General features: G+C 35.1%; 1 protein-coding gene and 1 long non-coding RNA gene across 4 annotated transcripts in view; one reads left to right on the forward strand and one right to left on the reverse strand.

Annotated features, from left to right (window-relative positions):
• The window catches only part of LOC129757038 (pikachurin), an 865,561-nt gene that overhangs the window by 760,947 nt on the left and 77,672 nt on the right, over positions 1-26,942 (forward strand). For both annotated transcript variants that reach the window (XM_055754138.1, XM_055754139.1), the window contains 3 exons: positions 1,034-1,170; positions 13,289-13,366; positions 13,922-14,061. In XM_055754138.1, the coding sequence (XP_055610113.1) occupies positions 1,034-1,170; positions 13,289-13,366; positions 13,922-14,061 (355 nt within the window). The remainder of the gene's footprint in view (positions 1-1,033; positions 1,171-13,288; positions 13,367-13,921; positions 14,062-26,942) is intronic.
• On the reverse strand, positions 17,454-18,410 carry LOC129757046 (uncharacterized). Of its 2 annotated transcripts, none has more exons than XR_008739598.1 (3): positions 18,074-18,410; positions 17,824-18,001; positions 17,454-17,747 (listed from the first exon to the last, which is right to left on the reverse strand). It is a non-coding gene; the product is annotated as an uncharacterized LOC129757046 (long non-coding RNA). The 2 variants fall into 2 exon arrangements; XR_008739597.1 differs by having other exon boundaries at positions 17,454-17,766.

Consider the following 26,942-nt stretch of genomic DNA (forward strand, 5'->3'; position numbering starts at 1 on the left):
TATTTTTACATGCATTCGAAATTTTAAAAAGAAACCAATTTTTTCTCGATTTGAAGCTCAACTTATAGGTTTTTAAACGTAGAAAAAAGTATTAAAATATTTAAACTTAAGACTTTAGTTATTGATGATTATGTGGAAAAAATTTCATGTTGAACAAAGCTACCCCGGTTATCAATGTTACCCCGTTTTACGGTACCTAAATAAATGCTTTTTAGCTTTTTGAAAGAAAGAAGTATATGATGCGTTCACAATGTACTACACATGTTAACAACATAAAAAAATAAAGAAGCTACTTGTAAAATAAAAAAAAAACTTTCTAATGTTAGTTGGTTTAAACTGTGTTACAAGAGGATGATTTAAATATGCTCTACGGGTCACATTGACCATTGTGCATTTTAATATTGCAATTACTTGATTGGCTACTGTTAGAAAATTTGAAAAAGTGACGAAAAAAGTGCAGGTATTCCCTTCAATTCAGAGGGCCTAAGCAACACTCCAACTTAAAATTAAGGAATGCTTAATTCATTTAACATTAATTTATCTTTCATGAAACGGATACTTGAAAACAACTTCATTCTTTTCAGGACCTCTCTCGTCAAACGACAGACCCCAGCTCGATGCAATTGTCATCTCAGCTGCCATGTTGGAAACAGTTTAATTTAAAGATAATTAATTTCCCCACCACCCCTTTTTCAATAAATCTGTGAAATGTTGTATCACACACCGTGACGTTCTGATAATAATTTCAACCTCTGCCCGTGAAGTGCCGTGTGGCGTGGCATGGCGAGGAAACTTCCCATCGTTACCGTAACAGCGCTTCGTAATAATTGTTGTTGTTAAACTGTTGAACAATCTGTGCTGCTTCCTGGCTTGGCCTGGCTCGGCATCGGATCCGGAAACATTCGTTTAATTGGATTTTTTTCCTGTTCTTTCTCTTTCTCTCTCTTTCTCTCGCTGTCTCGCTGGAACTACTACTACCACACTTCTGATGTCACCGGGACCGGATCCGGAACAACAACGGCACCAACAACAGAGGAATGTGTCACCGATCGCTGCAGCCGGTTCCCGTGTCAACATGGCGGCAAGTGTCTACCCTCGGATGACGGTGCCATCTGTCTGTGTCCGCTGGGATTTGGCGGTGATTTATGCGAGATGAGACTGGATTTACAGGTGCGTTTGTGATTTGTGTTTATGAAATTTATTGGTTTCTTCCTTTTTTTCATTTAAACGCTCATATACTTTTGTGTGGAATGATCAGATACATTAAAAATTGTGTCGATATATGCTCATTTTGACTCATTGGGCTTGAATTCATTTGAAATCAATAATTTTTTTATGTGATTTTTTAGTTAATTTGCACAGATACATATATCTAAATTTTATGACGTTCAGCTTTAGCTTAAGCGCGTGGCTATCAAAACCATGGAGTCTTTAAACGTTCCTTGGTTTGTCACAAAGAGCATGCCAAATTTAAACTTATCTGGGAAAGTCTTGGGGGCAGATTTGAAAAAGGTTTTTTCATATTTTTTTCTTAAATATTCTTGAATAACACGAGCTATCAATTCTACTTCGGAAATGCGCTAATACCGACTTTGAATCAGTACTATTGTGTAGGAGATACTAAAAGTCTAGGGTAAGGTTGCCAGAATTTATTCATTAGGGGAAAGGTTTCCTAAATTGGCCTATGGGGTTAAATGACCCTACGGCTGTTTGATGAAATGGCTGACTAGACAGCTTATCTGACCAATGCATTTTGAGGGCGATAAGCTTAGAACATAAGGCAAGAAAGAATTTTATGAATTTAGAAACTCAAAGAAATTTAAAAAAAATTTTAGTATTTGATACATTTTGATGTAATATTTCGACTTTTAAAAATTATACGTAAAGAAGTTTCAAACAAAAACTAGGATGGTTTTTGTTTTTTACTCAACTAAACTTTAGAAATTAAACATATTTCAGCTTTTGTGGAGGTTTAATAATGATTAGGGGAAAGGTTTCCTAAATGGGCCTATCGGGTTAAATGACCCTACGGCTGTTTGAGGAAATGGCTGACTAGAGAGCTTATCTGACTAATGCATTTTGAGGGTGATACGCTTAGAACATAAGGCAAGAAAGAATTTTATGAATTTACAAACTCAAAAAAATTTAAAAAAATCGTACAAGGTTTTGATACATTTTGATGTAATATTTCGACTTTTAAAAATTATACGTAAAGAAGCTTAAAACAAAAACTAGGATGATTTTTGTTTCTTACTCAAATGAACTAAAGAAATTAAACATATTTCAGCTTTTGCGGAGGTTTAATAATGATTATATAGTGGAATAATAGAGTGTTTTTGTATGCCCCCATCATGTTTTTAAAATGCCTCCATCCTAAAATAACAGGTTCAATAGGATAAAAAATGATTTTTATCATTGAACCTTCAAATTTAAGCTCTAAATAACATCTTAAGAGAGAATTGAAGATCTAAAAACAGATTTGATAAAGTTTTTCTCATGGATGAACTACCTCCATAGTATGGCAACCCTAACTTTTGTTTTATAACATAAAATTATAACATACATAGATTTTTATAAAATTTCAGCTTTGTCGTACAGAAATTATTACTTTCTAGCAGTTTCAATGAAATTATACGAGAATATTGCTCAAAATACAGAAATTTTGTTCAAAACATAAATAGGCGCATTTAGCCCGCACGGTTTGAGGTTCGGCATTTTAGACAACACTTATAATAAAATCGTTTTCTTGGAAACCGAAGAAAATTTTAACATACAAATTACTCCAATGTATAGAAAACAGATGCCTGCACACGTGTATATAGTTTTTGTACAGATATTCGATGTGATATTTGATTAAATCCGTGTTTTGCTTAATAGGCGCATATAGCCCGCTCCTCCCCTATATGTGGAATAACAGAGTGTTTTTGTATGCTCCCATCATGTTTGTAAAATGCCTCCATCCTAAAAAGACAGGTTAAATAGAATAAATAAATTATTTTTATCATTGAACCTTCAAATCTAAGCTCTGAATAACATCTTAAGAGACTGAATCAAAGCAATCGAAAGATTCCTTTTAATTCAACCACGTTAAATGAAGTTCATATACCAGTATTTCAATAGCAACTTACTACCTTCTTCAGTGAACGTTTTCGATTGATGAATGTATCGTTTCCCTCCCTTATATTGTCCGGGTTAGGTAAGCTACTACTAGGTAGCAGAAACCTCCGAATGCTCTGCAGTTGTGTCGTTGTCTGTTTTTTGGGTCTACCTACCCTATTCTGGGTGTTTCTGGTAGTGCTGAATTATTTTCTACCCGGTTTTGGGCATTGTCAGGTAAATTATTGTATTTCTTTTTACCTAAGAATTTGAACAACCAAGTGTGCCCTGGTCCGGTGTCTCCGTTTAAGAGATGAACTGATTTTTCATTGAAGATTTCAATGCTTTCAGCAACATCCAATTTAAGCGAACTACTATTCAAAGACCGGATCAGCGAGACATTTCCTCGATCAATAGAGTGACCAGATTCACACATGTGTAAAGCTACTGCAGATCTAGGATTCTGTGAAGGAAGAATTGTCTTCTTTGAGTCAGATCTAGCTATAGCCATGTGTTCCTCGAATCTATCAATCAACTTCCTTTTGGTTTGTCCAATGTACACCTTATCACAGTCGGAACAACTGATTTTGTACACACCAGATCTATGAAGGAGCTCCACTGGATCTTTTGTCGATCCTAAGATGGATTTCAGTTGATTATTAGAGCTAGTGAACACTAGTTCAATATCGAACTTTGTCAACTTGTGTCGTAATTCGACTGCGTTGACACTGTTGAACTCCATGGACCTTCGTTGAAACTCCTTCTGAATAGGAGTTAAAGTAGTGAAAGATTTCCGTTGAAGCACTCTTTCTGTTGGGGCCGTACCTTTCCTTCGAAGTGGATTCAAACTTTCCCGTCGGCCCGCCAGCATCGAACCAAACAAACGAAACTGCAACGGTCCGTGGTTCAACGAAAACTTCCCGCATACAAAATTTCTCGGACCGAATAGTTAAAGCACACGCACGATTTCCATAAAACTACGCACAATTTTATTTACAAACACATAATTTATTTTTTACTTAAGATTTAATTAAAAACTGATTTGAACTTAAATTATGTATTTACTTATTCTAACACGCAACAATTTAAAACGATCAAATATCCGGAGTGGTTGGCAGGCTCAACTCGACTGGTGCGAGTTTCGAGTTTTGCCTTCTACCTCCGAAACCAACAGGCTGCGATGTTTTTCGGCTCCAATACTCTCGCTCAACAAAATTCGCTGCTGTAGCAGAAACAATACCGGCTGGTGATGATCATCTCCAGATTTACTGTCTGATGATTGCCGGCCGGTGTCATCGATCAGTGACTCGGGTACCAATCCTGGGATAAAAAAACGGTCTGTTGTCGTCTTTTGTGTGGTCGATTGTAGGTCGTTGCTCGCTTGGTCTGGTCCATGTAATACACCGGCTCGGTCGAGATCAGCTGGTTTGGATTTTGGGTTGGTTGGTTGCCGGCTATCAGTGGTGTCGCTAGGGGCCATTTCACTCGTAGACATCCTCACCCACCCAGAAATTTGCTAGGATTTCTGAAATTATAAAAAAAAAACTCCTCTTCGACGAACGTGGGAAATTGGAAATGGGAAGGATTCAGAGCTCAACTGTAGGTGGGTTTAATGATTCGATGGGTTTGATGGGAAGAATGCAAAGTTTTTCTACTGGGCGATCGATGTATCCTTGCGCAGTTTTTAATTTGACGTCTCGTACCACTCCATCGCTGCCAGGGTAATTCTGGTGTACACGAGCCATTTTCCAACGTAGGGGTGGGAGGTTCTCGTCCTTCAGGACAACAAGCATGCCTTCGTTGATACCAACTGGGGACTTCCACCGCTTGGTCCTTGCTTGCAGCTGACACAAATACTCCCTTCGCCATCGCTTCCAAAATTGTTGGAATCGCTTTTGAACCTGCTGACATTTACTCAGTCGATTAAAAGGTACATCGAGGACATTTTCATCCGGAACTTCTTGCAGGGAGCTACCGATGAGAAAATGAGCAGGTGTTAGGGGGTCCAAGTCGTTAGGGTCGTCTGAACAGGGTGTCAATGGTCGGGAGTTTAGACACGCTTCCACCTGGACTAATAGCGTGTTGAAATCCTCTGGTGATACCGGTTCTTCTCCTAAAACTCTAAGCAGATGATTCTTGGCTGATCGTACGGCAGCTTCCCAGAGACCACCGAAATGGGGAGCGCTCGGCGGACTAAAGCTCCACTGTATTCCGGAATTCGTACACTCCTTTGCTACTTGGTCACGATGAGAACGATCCCTTAGAAGCTCTTAAAGTTCTCTCATTTTGTTACGGGCACCAACGAAATTCGTACCGTTATCAGATAGGATTTCTGCACATTTTCCTCTGCGAGCTACGAACCTACGCAACGCTTGGATGAAGCGGTCAGTGGTCAAATCTGAAACCAGTTCCAGATGAACAGCCTTTGTGCACAGACAGACAAAAATACAAACGTAGGCCTTGACTGCCGGGCGACGGGGAACGGGTCTGACATAAACGGGGCCGAAATAATCCACACCGCTTCGTCGAAAGGCTGGGGTGATGGTCACCCTGGAAGCAGGTAAATCGCCCATGAACTGCTGGAATGGAGATGGCTTGGCTCTATAACATCTCAAACAACGACGAATGTAGTCCTTACGGTTTCTCTTCCTCCGAAATTCCAGTAACGCTGTCTCAAGACACTTAACAAAAGCTGTGGGCCTGCGTGTAGCAGCTTCTCGTGGTGATACCTAATGAGCAACGTCGAAAAAGGGTTCCTAGCGGGCAGGGCAACAGGATACTTTGCATCATGGGGCTCATCAGAATTCCTCAGTCTACCACCAAGTTGAATTACTCCTTCAGAGGACAAGAAAGGGTTATACCAACGCATCGGCGAACTCCTAGACACCGATTTTCCTTCTGCCAATACCTTCCATTCATCCGCAAACACTACCTTCTGAATCTGAGAAATTAGATCGAGCTCAGCATGCTTCAATTCCGACACAGAGAGAAAACCTTTATTTGGTTCTGCTGCTGGGTTTCTCAATCTGCACCAAAGAAAAGTTTTCAGGCGTCGCCAGTAAGCAGTTTTTCGAATAAGGTCAATATAAGACGAAAATTTAGAAAAAAATAAAAAAAAATCACCAAAACTATTGAACAAATATTAAAATTGTATTTTAGGCTTCCAAAAAACCTGTAATGATTATTTTTGTAAAACTTTCGTTTGGAGACATAAATAAAAAAAAATTACAGCACAATTTGATTTTTAGTTATTTGCATGATGTCCGGACTTTTTCAATGATAACTATCAGGGAACCCGGGGCGAGCTGGGCTGTTCCAAAATTTATTATTAAAAATTCAAGCAAACCCTAATAAAACTAAGCAATCTGGCAACCTTAGTCTATGAACAGGTAAAAAAGATGCAGCCCGATCTGGTCGCCCGGATATCAAGCAAAAAAGTTCGGATGTTTTCTGGATTGATCCACAGTATGAGAAAAACTTAAACAAAACTTTTATTTATTTTACATAATTTATGGTTTTACGTCAGATAACAAAATTTTGTAGTTTGTTCCGTTGAAATTAATTTGTGTTATTATTATGGTATTTTAAAGTTGAAATCGAATGCCGCTGATGCACGTCGATGAAAATTAATTTTTATTTTTCAAATACCTGTACTTTGGTCGGGTTTGCTTGGATATTGCCCAGTTTTTTAGATGAAATTTCGACCGGACTTTGCCAGGTTTTTCTGTAAAAATTCCAGGAAAAATCCGAGCATTTATGCAGACAAACCTTCCAAAAATCGGGCATTGGGTTTCTAATCATCAATCTCTGAAACCGGGCGATATAAGAGAAAATCCGAAAAAATGGGAAAAATGGATTAACCATAACATCAGCAGCGTTCAACATTTTTCTTACAATTCAAATAAAAAAATTGAACAAATAAATGATTGCAAATTAATTTTTCTAAAATAAGGAAAAAAATTGTTATTCCATGCAAAACCATCAACTTCGTTAACTTTATTTGATTTTGCTAAAATCATGAAAAATCTGGACTGAATCGTGCTTTTTTCTTGACATTCAGACAACCAAACCAGACCGAGGGTTTCCCAATTTTAATCCAAAAATCCTAGCTAGCCCGTTTAAAACCGATCAATTTGGAATACTTACTTAAAAGACGTCCTATTTTGCATATTTTATTATTTTTAGTTAATAATGGCAAAAATGTCTTCATGATTCCATAAATATGTTTCAACTGAAGTTTTTTGTTTATGAAATGTATGTACGTATATAAAGTAGGCAACTTGCTATACCTAAGTTTGCCAGAATCTTTGAATTCTTAATTAATTGTCGACCAAAAATCCGGCAAAATCCAAGCACACTGAATAAATCCAGGCAAAATGTGGACTTTTTTCAATGATCCAGCAACCGGGTCGGAACAAACTTTTTCAAATTTTGTATAAAATTATCGGGTAAACCCAGATTTAACCGGGCAATCCGGCAACCTCAGCTATTCTTGAAAAGTGTCAAAGTAGTCTTAAGGCACTTGATTAACTTTGGTTTTGAGAAACTACTTTTCATAAGATTTATTTCTAAGTCCTTTATCCCGACCATGAACTCAATTTTTTTTTTGCAAAGATTGGAGATGAACTGTATCATCTACGACAAATCCTAAGAATTGTCTTTCATATCATAGGCGGCGCTAATGACTTGTCTAATAAGTTGGTCAAAACATCTCTAAATAAAAAAAATGTCAAAGGTGAATCTCTCGATTTTCATGAAAATATTTTGTGGGAAAATTTGAACCAGAATTTAAAAAAAATCATTAGATGAGTATGAATATATTTGATTCATAGGAATGCTTGATTCCTCAGCTATAGCTCGAAATTGGAATGTCTTACATAAATCAAATGTTCTTAAAAAAAATTCAATTAGAACAAAACAACAAACTTTTCATCTAAAAAAATTTAAAAAAATTATTTTTGAGTTATTGCACTTTGTTTAAATGTTAACAAAATGTGACTGTAAGATCTTTTTAATAATTTAAAATGATTCCCAAACGAAATGTTTCTAATCAAAATATTTATTTCAATACTAGCTGACCCGGTAAACTTCGTTTTACCTTTAAATAAATAAATCATAATAAATGTTTTACTTCATAAAGCTTAGTTCTTTTAGAAATGGGACACTTTCATTTGCCAATAGCTCGTTAACTAGTTATTGGATATTGAAAATTTTGACAGCATTTTGTTGCCTGTAAAAAGTACTATTCGACCTATTTTTTCAAAATTTAATATTTACGCGTTTTTGAGATATGTACGATGCAAGAGAAAAAGAAAAAAATAATTTTGCACAGTTTCCTTGAAAATACGTCATTATCAAATTGATAGCTGACAAAACCGTTGATTATTCAAAGAATTACTGAGTTTCTGTGGTGGATAAGTATGCAAACACTGTCAATAATGTCCACAAAGTTCAAATCAAGCATTGGAGAGAAGCACATGATCGGCAACAACGGTTCAGGCTCATCAAGGAAGTCGAGTCTCATACCAGCATTTTTAATTTTCAATAAACGAAAAACTAAGGGTAGATCGCTGAAACGTCCAAAACAATTTTCTCCGATAAGCTGAAAGTGTTGCCTAGTGATGACTCATTGAAATCCAACCTCAAACAACCATTTTTTGATAGTTCCAAAGCTCTTAAGCTGAAAAACCGGTACCGAAAAAAAACGTTCAAAAATGTGGTCAAAAATATTCAAATTTGTTCATTTCGAAACAACTGTATCCACTAAAATGCTTCCAGTTTCCAATGTCCAGAGAAGAATTGGACCAAAAAGTATCAGAAATTGAAGAAGGAGGGTGAAGCTACCTAAAATATAAATTTTACGAAGTATAAGTTGGAGAAACTGATCAATACCATGACTGAAAAAAGTGTGCGCCAGCCAATGGGAGATACCACGAATAAAGTAGAAATTTCTTTAACAAAAAACGGTAAATATTTTTTTTCAAATTTTTTCATAAAAGTTCATAACATTACCTTCTTTTTCTTCATAGAAAGTATTTCGTTCAAACGAATGGTTTTTTAGATACAGGCATTCGTAAATGTCCCATTTCTAAAAGAACTAAGCTTTACACATGTCCTTAACTGCATCGAGCTCTCGAATTGATTTTTATGAAAATCGTAATCAAAGTATACGGCTTGTGTCCTATTTAATGTTGATTTTGTATGGGGACCCTTTCATAAAAAGTGAGATTCTTGAAACTATTATACAAACCATCTCTGATCCAAAACCCTTGGATACCAAATTTCACATCATTCCGACCGACCGTTTATACGTGATGGTGTTACAAAGAAAACGCCTCCATTTTTATATAGAAGATTTCAATCGTTAGAGGTTCATATGAACTTCTTAATGCCCTATTTTCAAACTAATAATAAATTCTCAATTTTTTTAAGAAAAATATTTTCAAAATGTATGTTAAGGGTTCACTTGATTCGTCGAGTCCAAAAAGATATTTTTTTCTTCTGAGTGGATGAAGATCACTAGGCACGAAATTATTAATATTTATCCAATGATTTATATCCATCCAATGATTTATATCTATCCAATCATTTCCTGATAAAATTGGGCTTAGATAAGTGCTTTTATCTGAAAATAAAAAAATTACGCCTTTAAGTATGCAATGAATTTTAGGGTGGTGAACAAACTTTTAGAATTCGTTTTGTCTGTGACTTAAAAACTGTGAAACAAAAACTAAAATACCAAAAAAAAGTCAATGGAATTTTTATTTTTTGGTTTTTCTAGAATTTTGCCAAAGCTTATTGTACCCTAATTAAAGGATCAAGTCTTCTTTAATAAAGGATCAAGTCTCCTTTATTTTTCAAAATATCATTTTTTTTTGTCCCACGAAAACGCTTTGAGTTCATTTACGGGTTCATGTGTCAATTTAATTTTTGCAGCACTTCAAATCACTCACTTTAAAAAAATGTAAAACACGGCGATCTGCAATTTTTTTTTCGAAAAAGATATATTGATAATAAGAAAAAGGGATTTAGTACCGTAATCCGGGGTAAGAGTGATCACTTTTTTCAATCTATTTCGATTATTTTTTCTGTTAAGGGGAATGTGGCATGTTTTATTTTTTTGAAACCACAACTGGACTCCTATGGACGTGAAACATGAATGCAGCAATTTATTAGACTACTTTATATTTCATTTAAAAATCGTTTTCGTCTCTGTTCAGAATTTGGTGCTTTGGGGTGACATTGATCAGTCTCTATTCTGACGATTTTTACGAGTTTTCTTGATAATAAAGGATACAGAACACCTTAATAATATTTACATATGCCAGTTTATCAATTTAACCTAGATTTTTAACGTTTTATTTTAAAAATATTAATAATCTTTTTGGTATCATCAGGAGAGCTGTTTGTTTGCGAGCTTCGGAAAAAACAGATATGTGAAGATTTTGAAATTAGTTTTTCACTAATAGAAAAACGTTCAAATACTAACCAAATTTTTTCTATTTATTACTCAGTTAATAGGCTTTCAAACCTAGACAACAGTTTTCAAAAATTCAAACTATAGACTGAGTTATTGATGATAATGTGGAAAAGTTTATTGTTGGTCAAATTTACCTCGGTGATACCCCACTCATAATTTCGGAGTTAAAATGAATTTGACGAAAAAAATTATAAGTTGAAATTTGTTAGGGAAACATTAAAATTTGATGGGAATATTATATGATGAATTGATGAATTGCTACGGGAGTTAAATTCATTGAAAACAATCCTGCATTCATGAAAATTGTATTTTAACTTTTCTTATCTAAGTTTGTGGCATATCGGCGAATTGAAAATCTAATTAGAGAGCAATTAAGACAGATATGAAAATTGATAGGTGGAAAGGTCAAAGCTAGAGCGCTTTGGGTAGAAGAAACGAATAGATGGTGAAACTGTGAGCTTAGGGCATTGTTTTTATCGACAGCATGAAACTACTTGTGTGATTCTTTACCGCGCACCTGCTGGCTGTTTGTAGTAAGTGACGAAGAAGCCACATTGCTACCCACAACCAGCTCAGATGGGTCGAACACATGAGGTTGCGTTCGACCGGGCAAAAAATCACACAAGCAGCGCTCACAAGTGCTGTTTTGATTGCTGAACCAATTCTATCGATGCGTGCTACTTGTTCAAGTACATCAGATGGTTGCTACTTATTGTTTTTTTCGCATGTTATCCATCCGGTGCCTTACTTTTTCGCCAAGTGCCTCGTGTTGAATCGTGTTGTTATTTGTTTTCCCATTTCCCCCTTCTTTTAGCCATTTGATTTTGTTATCTTATTTTGATCGCCGCTGGGATATATTCTTATGCCACAAACTTAGATAAGAATATATCCCAGCGGCGATCAAAATAAGATAACAAAATCAAATGGCTAAAAGAAGGGGGAAATGGGAAAACAAATAACAACACGATTCAACACGAGGCACTTGGCGAAAAAGTAAGGCACCGGATGGATAACATGCGAAAAAAACAATAAGTAGCAACCATCTGATGTACTTGAACAAGTAGCACGCATCGATAGAATTGGTTCAGCAATCAAAACAGCACTTGTGAGCGCTGCTTGTGTGATTTTTTGCCCGGTCGAACGCAACCTCATGTGTTCGACCCATCTGAGCTGGTTGTGGGTAGCAATGTGGCTTCTTCGTCACTTACTACAAACAGCCAGCAGGTGCTGGGTAAAGAATCACACAAGCAGTCATGCTGTCGATAAGAAACAATGCCCTAGCTCACAGTTTCACCATCTATTCGTTTCTTCTACCCAAAGCGCTCTAGCTTTGACCTTTCCACCTATCAATTTTCATATCTGTCTTAATTGCTCTCTAATTAGATTTTCAATTCGCCGATATGCCACAAACTTAGATAAGAATATATCACAGCGGCGATCAAAATAAGATAACATTTTAACTTTTCAAAAAAAATAAATCTACAAAAATAAACTACATATCTTGAGCATAAATCAGTCAAATGAACTGATGCTAGAGTGTTGTTGAGTGCATTCTTAAATTTCAAATTGATATTCAAACATCATCAATCAACTTAAAAGTTAGACACCAAGCAATAATTTTATAAAATGACATTTGCTTCATATGAGTAAAGAGAGGTAAAACAGATGTCGTTCTATCATGTTTTCATCAGTACGTAGTCCTTTTTAAAATATTGTAAGTATTTAAGAGCCTTTTAGTTCGTTCAAATCCATTCGGTTGGGTCCGGTCAAATCCGAGGACAGATTTGAGTTGCTGTGAAATTTTCACGTAACATAAATTTTCAGCCAGGCTCTCAAAACGGCGGCTTTGATTTGTTGAGGACTTCGGGTCCTAATTTTCTCATTGTGCATTTGAGTGTTTTTTATGGACAACCCCCTTTAAAAGGGCCGTCTCCAAATTGGATAGCATTTGGAGTGAGTGAGAAAAATGGTTGCGCGAAATTTAACTCACCATCACGTGGTGTCGTTTGGAGTAGCAATGGAGTGGCAAAATACTGTACGGCCGTGGTTTCTGTGCCCTAACTTTCTCATGATCTTGGATATTTGGCAACCTTAGCTCAGATATTACATCAAAAATGGTTTACCATTATGAATTTATAGATTTGTATCTCTTTGATAACAGTTTTCATGAAAGTACTCTAGTTCAACAACGTTGAAAAATCAATATTTTTCAACAATATTACGCATGCTTACACCTTTACTATATGCAAACATTTCTGAATTTTTACTTTTTCATTATAAGTTGAATAACGGGAGTTATTAGGAATACAATTCATTATCATCGTTAATTAAATCATTGTTCAAAACATTTAATCAAACTGAAAGATTGTTGATACTCAAACTTTGAAGACATATAAACTCAAATAACTTTCCACTGTGCGAAACTTCTAAGCTCGCTTGGGATTCGCAATTTCTAAACTTCGCTTTCCACGGTGCGCTGCCATGAACCCACGCTTCCCCGTTTCGCTTCGATTCGCAAACGAACTTCAACTCCCCGGTGTGTTTATTCCCGGTGATAATTAGGCTCACGCTCCTAATTGCTGTTTTATTCTTATTTCTGCCTCTTCCGTATCCCATTCGTTATTCTGGCTCCCCACCCTTGATGGGGGCTGATGATTTACCTGTTACAATAAAACCTGCAAATTTTATTCATCCATTTTATTTTCCCAACAGGTGCCTTCGTTTAATGGATCCTCGTACCTGCGATACGCCCCGCTCGGCGATACCTGCATCATTTGGTTTGAGTTGAAGGTGAGGTGTTTGTTGTTTTGAAATTTAAAACATTAGAATTCTCGTTTCGAATTCGGAACTGAATATATGTGTCGATATTTCCATTTTCTGATTGTAGTATGTCTCCATTATTTTTTTTCTAAACTTTCGCTGCCTCACCGGAAATGGTTTTGTCTTTTCGGATGACGACGTCCTTGCGGTTGCCATGAAACCTTCGAAATTCGACGGCATTCCGTTCGAATGCGCTTGGGCTACACCGACTGCCGTCAACCGGAAATCACCCACAATTTGCGTGATCCAATCAAATGCGAAAAATTTCGACTCCACTTGAAATCGAAACCGTTGGGGGTTCCGGTTATCCGCACCAATCGGCGCTATCGGCGAAATTGTTGACAATGAAACACGGCACCGATGGTAAAAAAAAAAAAAAAATCAAACCATACGCAAAAACGCTTCCGTTCAAACCACCTTGTGCGGGATGCTTCTGTTCTCCAAAAAATCAACCGTAAACGGAAACCGACCACCAATACAAAATCGGATCCCAATCGGTTCTGAATGGTTGGCCACGTGGTGCAGATTATCATCAAGCCGCTCCTGGAGGACGGTCTTCTGCTGTACAGCGGCCATCACGAGTACGGTGACTACATTTCGCTGTGCCTCAACATGGGCTACGTGGAGTTTACGTTCGACCTCGGGAGCGGACCGGCCACTGTGAGGTATGTACTGGTTATTACTGGGTTCAGATTTATAACACCAGACTCGACTGGGTATAGATCCTATGTTTCAGTGTTCACTGGGAATTTGAAAGAAAAAAATTGGGAAAACCTCTCAATCAAGTCTTTTAAATTCCCAAATTATCTTAATCACATGGCCAATAAATTCTCATAAAATTTAAAATCATGATATTTTCTAACATCGACTGGTATGATTTTTTATCACGCCCGGCTAATGTTTTGAAAAAAAAAATCTATATTCAACTCTTATAAGTTTCGAATGTCCTCAACACAAACTTCTGTCGAAGAAAGACATTTTGTTCTAATGCACGGATCATTACGGTTCCTCTGATCCTCTATCGCAAACAAGCCCATATATGAACTTAAACTTTCTTATATTTCTTACTACAAAATATTTCAATCCATTTTAATGCATGAAAAATCAACCTCGAAAAAAAAATTAAAAGTTTTATTTTTAAATATTTTTTAGCTAAGGGTCTAAGGCTATGACCATTTAGTATCCGGGCAGTTTCAAATCTCTGTATTTTAAAAACTATTGATTTGATCGAAAAACTTCTATGGAGGAAATGAAGGTGTTGTTATGATATTTAATGTAAAAATATTAAAAAAATAATTTATCGTTGAAGACAAGAAATTCTCTTACTTTATGATAAAATATTTTTTTTATCTTTGCACACTTTTATCGGCCATGTATTGATCTATTATTTTTACCAGAGAAGCTAAACCTTTTCAAAATCATGATATTTTACACAAATTCATCTGTAAAAATCAATTGGAATCTGGTTGGAACCTTTTCATGAGTAGGCATCTCGAAGAATAAGACCTCTTAAATTCGGGTTTAACATAAATTTCTTGGTCCATCAGAACACGTCTGTCACATTGCGTAAAAGCCGGTTGCACAGATTGCGATCCATGGAATTTTTAGTTTATTCCCGGGTTTCCACTTGACAGGCAACACTTTTTGCCTGTCGGAAACGGATTTACTGCATAGTTAAGAGGTCTGCAATCAGTTGTCCCCAAAAACCATAAATTTGTTGCTATAGTTGAGATCAAGGGTTCCACTCCGATGCTTGATTTGAATTTCGTAAGCATTCTAGAGTGGCTCCTTATACTTATCAACCATCTGGACCAAAAAAAATTCAGAAAAAATAAACAGTTCATGAATTTTCAAGTCAAAAATAATGAATTTCCGTGGCGCAAAGTGCGTGAAAGGAGCAAATTTGTGCAAAATTATTTTTACTATGGCTTTTTGCACCATAAATATCTCAAACACACGTTAACGTAAAAATTTGAAAAAATAGGTCCTTTTCATAACCAACACAACGCTGCTAAAGTTTTGCATATCCGAGCTCTAGTAACCTAGCTATCACCGAAATGAAGTGCCCGGATACTAAATGATCATAGCCTTATAAAATTATTTCCATCGACAGATTTTTTTCTCAACAGATTCATAGTTCTTTCACGAGTGGGTAAAGCTCGTTTATTAGGACATTTTTATCTTTTGTTGAGCTCTCCGGTTCCAGTATTTGTTAGAGTGCGGATAAAAATCACTACTCCATGCAAAATAGAGTATCGATTTCCCGACCATTTTAGCGTTCCCGGGAATCGACAAATCTAACGATCCTTTTTCCGAGAATTCTCGAAATCCCGGACTAATACAGCACTAGTTTTAACACCACAGCTTTCATGTGCTTTCATAATGAACATAGCCAAAATGACAGCCACAAATCTTCATTTGGTGCATAAATTCGTCTTCTTTTTGGATAAATTATTGTATTTTTCAACAATTATCATATCCCTACCCTATGAGAGTCCAGAAAAAGCAAGCGACACGTATACTTCTTGACACTCACATTTTAAATACTTAATCATAATATGATCCCAGAATTATAAAGTTTTACTGAGATTCTAGGTTTATGAGTGTGTTAATTTTTTTTTAAGTTTTATGTTATGCAAACAATTTATTTTTTTTAAAATTAAGCACAGAATATTAATTTTGTAATTTATTATTAATTATTCGAAAATATGTATTTATGTCATAACAAATCATCAGGAAATTTATTATTTTTGATAGATTTTGAACATTATTCATATTGCATTTTTTTAAAAGCCATATTTCGTATGAAAATCTTAAGGTTAGATATAGTTTGCAGCATTAGATTAAGGAGGCAAATTCTAATTTTAAACTTTTACTGTTGAGAATTTTTTTTCATTGGAGGTAAAACCTTTGCTCAAGACGATGCCTCTTGGTAAATTTAACATATTTGGCTTGAGCATAGATTTTTTTTAAGAAAATGAAGTCTTTGTTTTAAAAAAAAATGTTTTAAAAAATTAGTCACCAACACCTCTCCCCCTTCGTGCAGTGGTTCTTCCTGCCATGAGGTTCCGGACAATTTTTTTTAAAAACCTGGCAAAATCCGGGCATTTGATTTCAAAATTGTCGAGCGAAATCCGGGTAATATCCGGGCAAATTTTGATAAAACTCAGAAATTACTCAATAAAAATAAAGTAATAAAGTGAGGAAGAATTGAAAAAAAATTTCATCAAAACTAATAGACAGATTTTTAATAGTGTTTAAGGCTTCCAAAATACCTTTCGTGATTATTTTTATAAAACTTGCTCAAACAATTTCGTTTAAAATGCAAAAATTAAAAAAAATATTAGGGGAGAGCAGGGTAACGTGGGCCATGGGGAAACGTGGACCACTCTAAATATCTCAACTGTGTGTTAAGAAAATCAATCCAAGTGTTATCGTCGTAACTTTGCGTAATCATGTTTTTCTATGTGCTGTTGACTTATAAACGCATCATATGCCTCTTTTATTTAACTAGCCTACACAGCAAAAATTATTTACTGTAAAATTACAGCAAATATCCTGTAACAAAAAGGAGCAGGACATTTACTGTAATCTTACAGGTCGACAAAAAATTACGTGCCGATAATTTTCAAGTACACATTTTTTTACAGTATGGTTTGAAATTACAGGACTGTAATTTAAAAGCCAGGTACACTGTACAGGGTTGTAGTTTCTACCACGTTTTCAAATTTATTGTTTTATTTATGAAATAGTTGAAACGAAATGAAATAAATACTTCAACGCAATTGTTTTTATATGCTATACATTACAATTTATTTTTATTTAATAAAAAGTCTTTAAATAAGTCTTGGTTTAACCATTCATAACGCGATTTTCACATAAAAGCTGATGAAAGAGCAATACAATCTGGCTGGCATTATTTAAAAATTAATGGTTTGTCTTACCAGCCGTGTTATCGTCGGAGCCACAAGGTTCCTCTCTAAGGACTAAAGTATTATAAGAAACTTTTGGGTTTACAATAATAATAAAGAAATCTAAAATTATTTTTTCATCCCTATCTAAGTTACTTTGAAAATTACGAAAAAGTCGTCATAGCAAACTCGCGCTCTCCTAAAAAGTTAAAACACAGTTTAAAAATCCTATAGGATTCTTAATTAGCCTTGGTTCAGTTGCTACCAATCCAACATAAATCGAGCTTCTTGGGATTAGATAATAACTTATAACGGGCGAATGGTATAACGTTAGATCGATGGTGATGATGCCCAGCTTTGTTCCTTGCTGCTGCTTTTCCAAGTTGTGATTTTTCCATAATTTCTTTTGATTCGATTTTGAAGTCTTATAAAACGAATGTCTGCAAAAAGAGATCGAACCTAAAGACAATGACAAAATATGAAACCTGTTGATGGTTTTAAAAAAAAATTACACACCTCATTGAATAGAACTTTGAACTTTTCCATCGTTTTTGGTTGACGATTCGCACAACTGCCGAAGGTCGGAAGGTAATATTCCCCGAACTTGTTGCCTCAACGTCATGACCCGGTGGATCTTGAAAGCTTTCTTTATTCGCGAACGATCAACTGCCGTTGGGTATAGATCCGGCCGTTTCTGTTAGGAAGACGGAACGAACGAAAAAGGATTCAGTTTTCTGGAAAAACAAAATATTTGAAAAAAACTTACCCCCAACACTGCATTCAGTTCGAACATGTTAATCTTTTTCGCTTGATTACTGGTGATCCTAGAACATCGAGATCCAAATATCATTGACACGGAACCACCGATGCAACAGCTGGAAGGACTCGGTACTCTTTTCCAACGTTTATTTACTCTTGTTGAGTCACATACAGAACGTTGAGCCGCAGCTGCAGGTGGGGAGACTGACATCATCAGTGTTGATCATCGAATCCGCATACATACTCGGAACGAAATACGGTGAACCTTCTGGATTTTCTTGTAGCACGATTGGACACAAAACAAACAACAGAAAAAACAAAACACTTTCGCGCGTTTTTGACGTTTCTTTTTGTGATACCGAACTGGGATGCCAGGGGCACTGGAATTTACTAATATGAGAAACTGGAAATTAATGGAAACGTCACGTAATTTTTTTTTGCAACCCGTAATACTACGGCAAATGTCATGCTCCTTTTTGTTACAAGACATTTGCTGTAATTCTAAATAATAAACTTTTAGCTTTCAGGCGGATTCCTTAAAAATTACGTGTTTCTTTGATTACAGGTTATTTTATTTCAAATGCAACCGTTTTCTATGACACGTAATTGTCATTATTTTTTTCTGTGTAGACAAATGTACTTCCATAATTAAACAAGCACCCACGAATTACATCCGTGAGAGACCTAAAATACCTAACAAAAATATGCTCATACACTTATGATCTTAGTTTTGTGATGTTCTTTCAAGTGGAAAAGTTTTTTTTTTGATGAAACGTATATAAGTCACACAAACGCAACCAATTTGCAAATCATAGCTTGTGGGGAATCGTGGGCCACAATTTGTGGGGTATCATAGGCCACCTATAATTTGATGTTTTTTTTTTTCATTTTCCTATCTGCAAAGTTTTCTTATGCCAAATAATGAGCTATGAAAAATATTTTGTCCATTTTTTCCAATGCGATAGAGACGAACATAAATCCTTTAAATATAAGGAATTTTGCCGAAAAGTTCGTGAGTCAGGAATTAAGAACTATTCGTTCATACATAAGTCTAATTTTTATTGCTTCATCTGAAATGGCTTTGAAATAACAAAATCTATTATGTAATTTCAGTTTGGATCAACTCATAAATTTTGGACCTTATTTTGTCAAATTGGATTTGATGACGCTCTTTTTCCCACAGTTTTTCAAAATAAAAAAAATACTCTTTTTTTAAACAGTCAGAACTCGTGAAATTAATGCATTCAAAAAATAAAGAAATGTCTAACGTTACCGTAAAAATGTAAAATAGCTTTCCATATTGTTCCCCTTCTATCTTTTATTATAAAGAAGTTATGAAGCAAAGAAAAAAAGTGACCTATGATACCCCACTCTCCCCTACAGCACGATTAGTTTTATTTGTTAGATTTGCCAAATTAAGTAAATAAATCCGGCAAAGTCCGGGTAACTGGGCCGGGCCGGACTGTTTCCAAATTTTGTATTAAATATCCGGGCAAACTCAGATAAAATCTTGTTTCTTATATTTATAACCGTTTTAAGAAATATACGATTGAAGACTATCAGTCCTCAAAAACATGTCAAAAAATTGTCCGTACACTGGTGCTTAGACTGGTTTCACTTCTTCATTTTCTTTGGATCACAATTTCACTTTCAGTGATGATTTTTTATGTAATTTCTATCAACCATTTGAAAAGTAATGTGCAACGAGTTTTAAAAAAAAAAATAGATTTTCTCAAATCATTCGGTAAATGTTCATCCACCGATTGTGTAAGTATACTATCTTTAGAGTTTTGGTGATTGGTTTCAAACATGATAATATGTTATACAGCTGCTAGAACCAACCACAAAAAATTTCAGGATACAAAATCTATCAACATGCTTCGATCATTTTCCTGGAAGTTGATCCCAAAAATTCTGCATCTTATCAGGAAAATTTTCTTCACATATAACTTTTTTGAAATAGACCGCGACATCAAAGACCGCGAAGAAATTTTAGCCGAGAAACTTAGAAATTTGGCATTCTATATCTCAAGACCTCAAAAATTTTTTTAGTGTCTTTGAATTAGCGAAGGTTTTGTATTCAATTTAAAAAAATATAGTGTCGAAATTAAATTTATAACATTAGATCACTGCTTTCAAGAGTATGACATTTGCGACAAGAAATAAAAACGAGGTATATCGTATTTGATTCGCAAGTATACGATTTTTTTTAATTTCAAGTTAACAAAATATAAAAACTTGTATGAATAAATCCATACCTTCAAACCAAACTATCTTTATGGCATCTGAGCTTCTAGATAATTTTGAGACTGAACCCAGCTTGAAGGTTTGTAGGTTGAACCTTTAGAAAAAAAGAAAGGATCTTTTATACAATAAATAACTGGTTCCAATAAAAATAACCCCTATTTAAAGCGGGAGGAGTATTTAAATACAGTCAAATTTGTGAATAATCAAAAAGAATGCCAAACATTATGAAAACACTAAGACATAGGTAAACGGGAAGCATGTATTAATACTATATATCTTCAATTCAAAAAATTTTGGTGAAACTTTTTTTGTCAATTCAATCAATCATCTAATCATGACAAAACGTTTACGTTCATCAATTATCAACAAATATCTTTAGAGGATTGTTGAAATATTGTCAATATTTGTTAATTCTGTATGGAAGCCCCCTTTTTTGGATTTGGAGAGGTTTCAAAGTATTAGAGAATCCATTCCCGGTATTGAAAACAGCTACACATCAAATTTGACGTTGATTGGTTCAGTAGTTTACAAAAGTTATCCGAATTGAGTCATATTATTATTAATTTTGTATGGGACCTTCCCCTTCTTCAAGTCGGAGCGGTTTGTAAGGATTTTGGAAACCATCTCTAACCTCAAAAACTATTATATTCAAAATTTCACATTGAACGGTTCAGTAGTTTTCGAGTCTTTGTATAGGGAACAGACAGACTGACAAAAATTCACTTTTATACCTTTACTAGCTGACCCGGTGTGCTTTGCTACATCTCCCAAATATAAATGAAGTTTTTGGAAATTATATTCATTTAGGATTTTTTGTATCCATCATTTCAAATCAAAGTTCAGAATAATTTGAAAGGAAAAGCTTTTAAATGAGAGCTGGACCCCAACGTTTTTATTTAACTTAAAAAAATTTTTATGAAATTTTTATGGCTGTTTGAAGTAAAAACTACGATTTTTCACAAAAAAATCCGCCATTTTTTATCTGTAAAATCTGCCCAAAGTAAAAAAAATAAAAAAGAAAAACGTTGGGGTCTGGTATTTTATATGTAGAAAATATGTTCCAAATTTGAAAAGAATCGGATAAGTAGTTTTCAAATGACGATGTCCACGGACTTTAAAAATGTGCTTTCGAGAAAAACGCGTTTGAAGTTTCTGCTCTTGCTTTCTTGCAGTATTAGATAGGAGAAGATAAAGGCCTATAATTTCTACAGTTTTGCTTCAATTGACTTGAAAATTTGACACAACATTCTTGAAATGTTTTACAATAAGAAAATAAAAAAATAAAAAAATCGATTTTTTGAAAGTGTAAGACCCTTTCCCCCCCCCCCCTTAAGCAATACAACAACATTCATATAGAACCCCCTCCGCCCCCCCCACCTCTCACACTGTAAGGCACATTTTTAAAAACAGAACTCGTACTTACATATGTACCTTCTCATGTCCAATTTGATTCTAGCAAATACCAACAAAATTTTATTGCAGCCCTCTCCTCACTTCCTATGTACTCCCTGGAAGACGAATGGTGTTTCAAATAGTCATAGAACCATTATTCGTACCCAAATAATTTCCCATGTAATAGTTGGTTCTATTTGATAGAAAAGTTCTTGGTTTATGCAAAACAATTGTATGGGAGCTTCTCTCTTTCCTAGCTTTATCTCCAGCGGAAAAAGGAAGGAGTCTCGAATAAGTATAGATCCATTTTTCGTATCCAAAAGCTTTCTCATGTCAAATTTGGTTCCATTTGCTCGAATAGTTCTCGAGTTATGCGAAAAATGGCAAAGAAACCGCTCCCCACCCTCTCCCCTCTCTCCCCTTCCTATCCCTCCTATCTTTACTGGAAGGAGCGGTAGAACCAAGTATTCATAGAAACATTCCTCGTACTCAAATACCCTCCCATTCCAAATTTGGTGCCAGTAGCTGGATAAGTTGGCGAGTATTATAAAAAATTATATAGGAGTACCCTGTCCTCTAGAAGTTTTCCAACTGGAAAAACAGAAGGTTCTTAAAATATCGTAGAAAATATCATTGAAACACTTCTCGTATTCCAATACCTTCCCATGTCGATTTTTATGCCATTTGCTTCATAAGTTTTTCAGTTATGCTGAAAATTATAAAGAAGCCCCCTCCTCTTTTGTATCTCTCGACTTAAAGAAGGGAGGGGTACGAAATATGCATAGAACTATTTCTCGTACCCAAATAACCTTCCAAGCCAAATTTGGTTTGATTTGATCGAATAGTTCTCGAGCTATGCAATAAAAAAGGTATGGAAGCCCCCTTCCTCCCTTCCTAGTTCATCACTGAAAAAAAAATGAAGGATCTCAAATAATCATAGAAACGTTTCCCTACGTACCCTACGATGCATATTTTGGTTTTATTTGCTTGATTAGTTCTTAGATTATTTACAAAATTGTAAGGTAGACCCCCTCCTTCCTTCCTCTCTCTTCACTGAAAGGAAGGAGGGGTACCAAAAAAACATAGAAACATTCCTCGTACACAGCAAAAATTATTTCCTGTAAAATAACTCAAATGTCCTGTAACAAAAAGAAGCAGGACATTTACCGTAATTTTTCAGGTCAAAAACATGATTACGTGACATTCAATTATTAGTGTACAACTTTTTTACAGGACATTTGCTGTAATAATAAATGAACCTTCGTTAACTTTCAAGGAAAACAATTTAAAATGACAGGTTTTGTTAAAAACGGGTGATTTATTTTAAAGGTTGCAGTTTTCAGTGACACGTAATAGTCAATTTTTTTTTTCTTTGTACCCAAATACCCTCCCCTGCCTAATTTGGTACCATTTGCTTGATCGGTTCTCGAGTTCTGTAAATATTTGTCTTATTTTTGTGAGGCCTCCACTCCCTTCTCGTTAGGGAGAGTAGTCTCAAATCATAATAGGAACCTTCCTTGGCCTACGATATCCTCACCTGCCAAGTTTGACGCAAATCGGTTCTGTAGCTTCCGGGTCTATAGGGAACAGACAGACAGACAGACAGACAGAAATTCATTTTTATATATGACCCATTCCAGCGTGATGTAACAACGTTTGCAAAACAATTTTTTGGTATATTGTATACAGATTTTACAGTTCATATCGCACATTGGAAAAAATTAAAAGTATTTATATTGAATAAAAAGTTATCAAAAAATAAGAACAAGAAATCGTGACGTCACAACGCGCCTCTTTTTCCACTTTTCATTTTCTTTTAAAAAACCGCATTTTTCAGATCTTATATTCGATCAAATTTTATGAAAATTTCAGAAAAGTATTGTTTCATTACAACCAACAAATCGCTGTTTTTGGTTTTCTCAAATGATAATTCAAATTTATTTTACAGTGATCCAGTTTCGTGACGTCATAACGCGCCGTTTTTTAAGCAGCATTTTGCAAAGCGTTGTGACGTCACGAAATTTTATGGTCAGATACGTGAAATAAATCAAAATATAATCGTAGAATTAATGCTTAATTTACTAAAAATGCTCGAAAACCTCAACAAATAATGTGATTTAATGATGAAATCGATCCATTTATACCCAGAAAATAAGGGAATTGATTCTAAATGGCTCATATAAGCATGGTAGCCGCAGCCCGTGGCGTAGAGGATAGCTTTCATGTGTTCTAAGCCAGCGGGTATGAGATCGAATCCCGGTCACGGCATACATAGTACGCTTTCTGTGGGTTGGTGGTTTTAGCATTTGTAAGATGCTAGCCATCATATCCTCGAAAGATGTACGCTTAGAGTTAAGAAAAAGGAATCTTTTCGAGGAAACATCAAGTTTCATTGAGATCCTGTTTGTGTTTGTAAAAAGCAGATAAGGTTTGTAATACTGCGCAATCAATTTTATTCAAAATTTATTTGTGCGGTGATGTGAATATTATTTTTAAAAAAAACTTATGCTAAAAAATATTTATTTGTTAAAGCGTTGAAATATGCTTCTATATCTTTTCAATATTTAATTGCAAAAGATAGGAAAACTAAATGATATTTTCGAAGTTTTGCGATCTATCAAAAGTGAGTTATTGGACATTAGAGCACAGATTAGAGTGCCCAAATCAGCCAACTTTTGAAAAGCCTAAATAGATCTCAGTCGTAGCACAAAGTCCAGGGCTAAATTTGAGCGATCAAACCACGGAAATAGATGGCGCAATCAGCCTAAAATTCGTATGGAATCATGAGAAATTTTTCTTGAAAAAACATGAACACCCAGTTTTGCACCAATTTTTGAAGTCCCTATCGGGTGATTTGTTTCCATTATAGGCATTCGCAAAGCTTTCGTTTTGACAAACAGTTTATCCCAAGGTCCCATTTCGATAAGGGTTATGGTAAAAAAAACATATTGATTTTCAAAAATAAGCTTCTGATAGGTCAGTTACAAAAAGTACATGAATGATCGTTGATAAACACTTATATACCTGTTTTGAAGCTTAATAACTGTTTTATGATAACTCTAATCGAAATTCGTTCCTCAGATGAAATATTGTTATTATTTTAGCTTTAAAACACTGAAATTAAAAGAATAATCGGTTAATCGGAACCAAACTAATTAGCGAAAAACTGTTTAAAAGGTTTTTTTTGTTTATCTCGAAAAAATTCTGCTCAATTCTATAAAATCCCAATTTTTGCATGAAACCCTGTGCTAGTACCTTCATATTTTAATTTTGTTATTCAGGTAAAAGTCTCTCCGAGGGATTTGATGTGGATACGGGGTTCGATTTGGATTTTCAGTAACATTATTTGTGGTGGAAGTTTCATTAAGGGGGGGGTAGGGTCTAACACTTTCAAAAAATCGATTTTTTAATTTTTTTATTTTCTTATTGTAAAACATTTCAAGAATGTTGTGTCAAATTTTCAAGTCAATTGAAGCAAAACTGTAGAAATTATAGGCCTTTATCTCCTCCTATCTTATACTGCAAGAAAGCAAGAGCAGAAACTTCAAACGCGTTTTTCTCGAAAGCATATTTTTAAAGTCCGTGGACATCGTCATTTGAAAACTACTTATCCGATTCTTTTCAAATTTGAAACATATTTTCTACATATAAAATACCAGACCCCAAAGTTTTTCTTTTTTATTTTTTTTACTTTGGGGAGATTTTACAGATAAAAAATGGCGGATTTTTTCGTGAAAAATCGTAGTTTTTACTTCAAACAGCCACAAAAATTTCATAAAAAATTTTTTAAGTTAAATAAAAACGTTGGGGTCCAGAAAAACTTCTATTAAAAATATTTTGCTCTGATTTTTTGACTTCAGATGATTCTGTGCTGAGATACAGTGTCCACCGCAAATCGCGTTTTTTAAAAGGCATCCTCGAAAGTGCTCCGTCACCGGCTCATTTTTCAATATTTTTCTACGAAAAAATTACTAAATGTTGTTTTAAAAATGCTTTGTATAATGCAAAAAATTTGAATACATTTGTTTGAACGATAGCTCTAGAAAAAAAAACGTGAAAATGGTGTTTTTTTTACCCGTTAGACCCTACCTCCCCCCCTTGAAGGACACGTTTTTAAAATAGTTTTATGAGAAATTTGTTTTCTCACCGGCAGAGACTTGAACCCGCAAATTCTCTGGCGGGGATCCGTTGTATCTTTTTTGAGGAATTTATGATATTTACGACTTATGTTCTTTCTTTCTTTGATATCTCATGTTTCTCTAATACTTCTCATCACCTTTGAAAATGTGTTCATTTTCAGGTACGAAGATGTACACGAATTAAAAAAATCCACTGATTTTGCTTCTACTTCTAAGTATGCACAAGTCCCGATTGCTCTACAAATATAGATTTCTTAATCTAAATGTAATTTAGAACCACCCTTATATACAGTCATGTAGGTACTTAAACATTATAATTTCGTGACATTGAACTCGTTCTGACAAATACAAAAAAAAAATCGAAAAGAAAAAAAGTTTCCAACACTTTTGATATACGATCAAAACTCTGCAGAACTTCATCTTCCTTCAACCGTTAGATATGGTTAAAACGATTCGAAAGCGTTCAAAGAAAGAAATATTGCGAATCCTCACGACACTTGAAACTGACACTCATCTAATTTCGTGCAACTTTTTGCGCCCGGCCTCGAGCAACTACGCTAATATGCAGGGAACAATAAAATTAACTTTTCCTTCTGCAGTGGAAAACTGTCAGTTCCAAGAAGCACTTCATGGCCGATTCTGTTCCTAAAACTGGCACAGACCGGGCTCAAAGTTTCTGCAAAGTGCCTAGCAGTATTGCGAAAATATTTGCAAATACCTACCAACTAGCATTCGTTTTGAGCATTCGTCGGGTAGGGCTTTGGGTGGAATATAAACTGACCCAAACAACGAAACGAGTTTGTCCGGGCATGCATATGATGACGGTGTAGGCGAACTTCGTGAACCGGTTTGTTTTTTCAACCCTACCCTATACCATCCGGAAGTGCAACGGGAAAAACTTTTCCGGCGACTACGGTGTATTTAGCAACAAGAAATATTCCGCTCCAATTGTTTCCGTGCCTACTTTATCCGGTTGGACACAATTTTGAACCTTTAATTTATTGGAAGAGCTAAAAAAATAAATAAAATTAAAAAAAATACTTTGAAAGATCTTTCAGACGTTTGAAACAAAACTTTTGTTTTGAATGCAGTTTAACA

Source organism: Uranotaenia lowii, chromosome 3 (genome assembly GCF_029784155.1).
Source record: "Uranotaenia lowii strain MFRU-FL chromosome 3, ASM2978415v1, whole genome shotgun sequence".
NCBI classification, from domain to species: domain Eukaryota; kingdom Metazoa; phylum Arthropoda; class Insecta; order Diptera; family Culicidae; genus Uranotaenia; species Uranotaenia lowii.